Below are 6,495 nucleotides of genomic sequence, written 5' to 3' on the forward strand. Positions count from 1 at the left end.
AATCTGAAAGATTACACCTAAATCATCACAACTGCAGTATAAATGCCACCAGAAGACCCAAAGCTGCATGTGGAATATGGTAAACATGTGGCCAACACTTGGTATATTAGAGAATTTCTGAGAAATAGCAATAGATATTTCAAACTAGTTAAATTCTCCGATCTTGAAGATGTTCAAAGAGAGTAATCTACTACCAAGGAAGAGATTTGTCCACTTCAAATCATTTATCTATTGAAACACAATACCAATTACAGTAACTAGTTTAGTTAGGTCAAAGTTTACATAACTAAGTGCATAGCTTTATGTTCACAATAAAGTAGAGTTGCTTTTTAAAAACAACCCTTCTTCTCACTATTCTTAACCACAGAAACATGCCGGATGCTGAAAGTTTTTCCTGGACTGCATGCTCCTCAAGTTACATTCCTCCTGGACATAATACTACCTCTGGCAGTATATATATTAATGGTAAGAAGCATTACTAAGTTGATTTAGGTAAGACTTAATACTGCATATGACCTATTTAACAGCACCACAGCTTTTTGATACCAAACATTGAAGTAGTTCTGTAACCTCCTTTAAGACTACAATGACAAAAACCAAGTACACTACTCCATGGCTTAAGGAACACAGTGAATTTGGACGCACTAACCCATGTCCACCTAATAATTTATTAGCAGAATTTAGCCCAACTTACAAACTATTTCATTTGCCATTTGAAGTCACCCTTGTGAAAGTACGATACTTTCAAATCAGGGCTGTGCCTGAAATCATGAGGTCTTTAATTTCTTCTAATCCTTTAGTCTTACTGAGGGGAACCAGACTTCAACATGGGCCACTCTTGAGTTGGTCTCAGCAGAACTTTGTCATTAGCGGTATTTGATGCACATGGTTATACAGATACTTCTTATCTGTGTGCTCACACACCTTCTTGCAGACAAAATTCTGATTCTACTACAAATTTCCATTTGCTTATGCTTTTGTTTAGAGGGATTCTGTACCAGATGACTTTGAAGCTACCTTTGAGTCGCATGTACTCTGTTCACAAAGGTCCCTTGCTTTCCTGTAATATCAGTTCTTTTATAGTAAGTCCCTCTAAAGAGTTATTAATACAAAGTAAAAGTTTTTTACTATCATTTTATTATTAGGTTATAACTTGATGTTTTTCTGAATCATTTACCATTTGAGCTTAATCTTCAAGTGCATGTTGAAAGAAAAAAAATAAAAAACTCTTTTAATATAATTAACCTAATTTCTCCAAGTTGCACAGAAGGCATAGATCAGCTCAGAAATTAAGCTATTACAGTAAAGCACATATCATATAAGAACATTTACTATAATCCATCTCCAGTTCATGTACAAACATGTTTAACACATATCCAGAGAGCTTTCAAACAAGATTTAAGAAAACATGAGGCAGGGAGATTGAAGATTTGCTGCTCTGTTAGTTAGAAACCTGCATTAGAAATCTCACTTGTGCTTTTGGTTACGAAAGGATTACAAGATAAAGCCTCACTGTTTATCAAGGTAGTTGCATAAATCATGGCTCTAGAGTCATGATTTATGCAATTAAGAGTTAACCCTGAAAGGGGAACAAAACCCATCAGAAGAGCCTACCTACAACATAATGAACAGACCAACATACACACTCTACTACTACAGAAACTGCTAAAGCTACAAAATCACCCAATTTCTATTCACTGCATTAAGAAAATAAGCCAAATTCATCAATTTCGCCTTCATAGGAGTATGTTGATATCCAGTCCAGATTATCACTAGAAAAAGTGTTAGCAGCAGGATTATTGCTCAGTTGTTACTATAATACTGTCGTTTTGCTGGGATCGGAAAGCCAAAAAACAAGTATAGGGAATGGGGCAGGAGAAAGAAGAAACAACACTCAAGTGGCTCATCAGTTTAGTCTCTTAACAGTGAAACTAGACAATCTAGGTGAATAAAAACCCAGATTCACATCCCTCATGTTGATCAGACAGGACAAAAGTAACTACCCAAAACCTGTACCTACAATTATGTTCTGTGCAAAACATCAGAAGGACAAGATAAGCCATCTGAGCTAGTCTTTTACTAGAACTGCCTTGGTATATATGATTACATTTATTAACAAAGTATTTACAATCACAATACTTCATCAAGGACAAAAAAGCCGACTCTTATTCCACCCTTGCGTTAAACTAGATATATTATTGTGGAATTAGAAGGCTTGAGTCACATTTCACAGCAGATATCACATAATGAATTTGAAACCCTAGGAATCAACAACTCCAGACTCCTTCCATACCTTTTACAATTAAAAAAAAAATAATCCAGTGATCAACCTTGCCGATCCTCTCAGCTCATCTCAACTGGAGAGTCTTGAGGTAGTTTAAGAAAGACTTAAGGCAGGGTGTGACCAAAACAAAACCCATAATACATTATGTCAGAGCTACATGTGGATGTTTAGTACTAATTCACTAACCATACTTCCGTAAGAAATTCCTCAAATTACCTTGACCATGTTCCGCCAAATCCCAACTTCCAGTGCCTCTGTAGCAAAGGACACCCAAAGTAAGCACTCATAGCTGGCGAGCTGTTTAACAGCTGCAAAGAGTTAAGATTTTAAAACTCTTTGTTAAAATTACAATCAAGTTCTACATAACTGTAACCAAGAACTTAAATCCTTAATGTTTAGGTGAGCCATTTCAGAATTCTTCATGTAAAACTGCAGTCAACAATATAAGATCTTAACATGATGCAATGCAATGACTTTCCAATGCAAATAAACAGATATTTCCTCTTCCATTATATTCCTGCAGAAATTCCCAATAATTCTTCTGAAACCAAAAAGTATCTAATTTATCTGACAACTGCTCTATCAAGTTGTATTTGCAGGCTAATCACCTTCTTGAAAAAAAAAAAGAAAGGTAAACTTGTGTGGGTGGGTGGGTTTTTTTCAAATACACGTAGAACAAAATCCCATCAAAAAATAAAAGCCCATTTTCACAGCTTTCTTACCTTTAAAATGAGGTTGAACACATACATAGCTAAAGCAAGTTCTACTAACAGATTGCCTACCTGTCCTACAAAAAGGACAAATAAAAGTGAACCCAAATTAAACAGGATGCATGAAGCCTCTCTCTCTCTTCTCTGAAGGACAGCTACCTGCCGATACCAATCACGTAGATGCCAGGGGCTCCAATCTTACGTTGACACTAATAGATGTGTTATTTGGATCTATCAATTATGCCTATTGCTCAAGAAGCACTACAAATTTACAAACATCAAGCTGAACAATGTCGCGGAAAGGTTGGCATGATGTAGTGAATATACAGCTAGCAACATCAAATGGCAGCTTGACAAGATCTACTAAGCACATTTTTTCTAACCACACCCAAAGGAAGAAAGTAATAGGGTACGTCAATGGAGTCACACATTCTTTGAGATTGGAAAAAGCTTAACAAAGGCAAAGAATGACAGTTGTATAGGAAGGACCTCACTAGAAACCCTGGGTTGGTGACACCCAGAAGGAAGAGGCGGGAAAAAAGCAAATAGGAATACCTGGTCTATTTCTTAGGATGGTTCGCAGTAATGAGGCTAAACAAAGCATAGCTGGAGGACTGCATTACTGCAAGGCTCAGAATTAGCAACTGGGACAAACACTATGGATGCACATGAAGGTAATAACTATGCCCAACCATAAAACGATTACACAAGATAAGTCCTCCACCTACAAAATACCAAACTAACCAACACAAGTTTTGATGATACTGGTTCCTGTACAGAAGTTTTTTGTTTGCTTTAAGTTACTCAGTGGCTCTGCTTCCTGCAGACAAGTAACCGGCGTACTGTACTGAACACAGACCCCTCTCAAACACTGAACATTTAGTCACAAAAAACCAAGCACACACCCAACACACACAATTTCTGGTTGCAGAAGCTAACCGAACCTGAAATCACTGCAATGGTACAGCCATATATTTTCAACAACTAGCATGTTTTCTAGCACTTGCTTAAACTTTCCAAATTGCTGTATAACAATTTTAGTTTGTTATATATCCCTTCCAAGCACTGGAAGCATGGTGCTTGTGAGGAACTGCGAGTTCCTACAAGAGCTAGAACTCAGAAACAGGAAGATGACAAAGCACCCTTTATAGTAGTCAGAAGGAGATTCAGTTTGGCCTCTCAGGAGCTAAGAGATTCTACGGATTCTCCATTTGCAGGAGAAGTGCTAGTTCAGGTATTTCAAGACATCTATTGCTCCCGCTTTCAAAGATGACTCTTCTAAGCAGAATCATGGCACACCATCAGGAGTCGTACTATAAAACTGACAGCGATGCTCTCTGCTCACATCTGGCCAGTAGATATCCTTAACATTTTCAAAGTCCAAAGGAACACTAAATACTGAATGAGGAGAAATCTGTTGCCGTTACAAAAGTTAGTTTTGCTTCAGTGCCAACTTTTTATTGACACGTATCAGCTGCCTAGGATGACTGAGATGTCACCAGGTTTGGGGTTTTTGTAACTGTAAGAAGGAAAAATACTTATCACGTACAAAACATACCTCTACATTAGACAGTCACACTTAATCGAAGAGAATTACCCCACTGTGCTTTTACTGCTAAAACTGTCTCTAGTAAAGCTTCATTAGATCTGCAGTCCAGCATAAGGTAAATAAATAAAGACTAAGTACTTGCAGTGAAAAGTTACAGATCTAGATTTGCACAGAACTTTATAGTTCTGCAACAGCTAGGAGAGGTAAAAAAAATCACCCAACAACCTGTAAAGTCAATCTTTCATATCCAGTTGTGGGCAGGTTTGGGTGGGGAAATAGCTAATTTGTGAGTCAACCATATTTGAGGGGATAGTACAAAAACAGGGTAGAAAAGCTAAAGAGTAAAGATCCTAGAAATATATACCTAATACCATAATTCCAGCAGTTTGGAGATTATTTATGTCAGTTATGAGGCTCAGACATGACACACAAATCGAGGGTCAAGGAACTGTAGCCTACTAGAATACAGATGGATGTCACAGATAGTAGAACTCCCACATGCTCCATTTCTGGCTTAATTAATATTGAAACAGTTCTTAAAATATCAAAAGCTTCCAGCTGCTAAAACTTCTAAGTAGGTTAAATGAAATTAAAGGTTTCTATTTCCATGGGATTCAAGCCGGTTTCAATTACATATTCGCTACTGATCAGTGTATCTCCGCAGTTAGCCACACTTTAAGCTTCACTCCATAAAGCCTTTCTGTAGACACACGTGGCCCCTGCTCCACAAGGGCTCCAAGCCTCTACCCAGAGCCAGGGGCTGCTGCACACACCAAGAGCTATCACAGCCCTCTTCCTACTAGTTCCTGATGCGTGGACCCCCTGAACCAGGACTTCTGCTTGAAGAAACTGTCCGTTTCGGTTCTCTTCCCCGTAACGTTCCTCTAGGCGGGAAGGAAAGTTGCGGCCTTTTCCTGTACGCCCGTTCTCTGCACCAGCCGCAACCAAGGGGCTCGGAGAAAGGGGAACCGCCGCGGCAGCGCGGCCGGGGCCGGGGGCAGCCGGGGCCGCCTCGCAGGCAGGGCAGGCGCGGCGCCGCTCGCCAGCGGCCCACCCTGCGGCGGAAGGGCAGAGGAAGAGCACGGGGCGACGGGTGGTGCCCCCCGGCCCCGGGCCCAGCGGCAGGTGGAGCGGGCCGCCGCCGAGCCCGGGGCTTTTGGCCCTGCCCCCGCGGGAGCGCGGGCTCGAAGAGGCGCCTGAGGTTTCCCCCCCCCCCTTTCCTAAGCATCGATCCCGGCAGCCGAGCTCCCCCGCTCGCAACGCGCCCCCGGCCTGGCCGCCGCCACGACGCGCCTCAGCGCTCCCCCTCCCCGCCAGCCTCCCGGAAACGCACGGCGGCGGCCGGCTCCCTCGGCGCCCCCCTCACGGACCGCAGGGGCGGCTGGAGCGGCTCAAGCCCGCGGCCCCCAGCCGCACCGGCTCGCCTACGACTCCCCGCCGCAGCCCGGGCGACCGCTAACCTGCTCCGGGCGGCGTCCCCCGCCGCGCCCCGCTGCCCCGCTCGCCGCGCCGTTCCCCGCCGCCCTGAGGGGCTTGGACAGCGGCCCTGAACGAGCCGCTCCCGTTGGCCGCTGCGCACTCGCTACCCGCCCGCCCATTGGCTCCCGGCTCCGCCGCTCGGAGGGACGAGGACGCCGGGGGTTGGCGGCTCCCAGCGGCCCCACCCAGTGCCGCGGATGGGCGCGCGCGGCGGGCTCCGGCGGGGTTGCGGGTCGCGCCGCCGCCCCGGGCCCGCGCGCGCGCTCCCGACCCCCCCCCGCCCCGCGGCCGTTGGGCGCGCGCCTCCGCTAAGGGGCGCAGCCGCCGCCATGCCGCCTGCCCGCCAGGGCCCGCATCCCCGCGGCGGCCCGCATCCCCGCGGCGCCGTGGGACCGCACCCCGCCGCCCCCCGGCCCGGCCCGGCCCGCCGCCGCACGGGCGGGCAGCCGGCCGGCCGAGCTGCCTGAGCGCAG

At 45.1% G+C, this 6,495-nt stretch overlaps 1 protein-coding gene across 3 annotated transcripts in view; it reads right to left on the reverse strand.

Annotated features, from left to right (window-relative positions):
• FAR1 (fatty acyl-CoA reductase 1) overlaps nt 1-6,223 on the reverse strand; it is a 39,704-nt gene extending 33,481 nt beyond the window's left edge. The window contains exon 1 of one of the 3 annotated variants that reach the window (XM_055722274.1): nt 6,004-6,205. In XM_055722274.1, coding sequence (XP_055578249.1) covers nt 6,004-6,141 — 138 coding nt within the window. In that variant the 5' untranslated portion in view covers nt 6,142-6,205. Of the gene's footprint in view, nt 1-6,003 lie in introns of all 3 variants that reach the window. The other 2 variants (XM_055722275.1, XM_055722276.1) reach the window with 2 other exon arrangements.
• Nucleotides 6,224-6,495: the final 272 nt, after the last annotated feature.

The sequence above is a fragment of the Falco cherrug genome, chromosome 10 (genome assembly GCF_023634085.1).
Source record: "Falco cherrug isolate bFalChe1 chromosome 10, bFalChe1.pri, whole genome shotgun sequence".
Lineage (NCBI taxonomy): Eukaryota > Metazoa > Chordata > Aves > Falconiformes > Falconidae > Falco > Falco cherrug.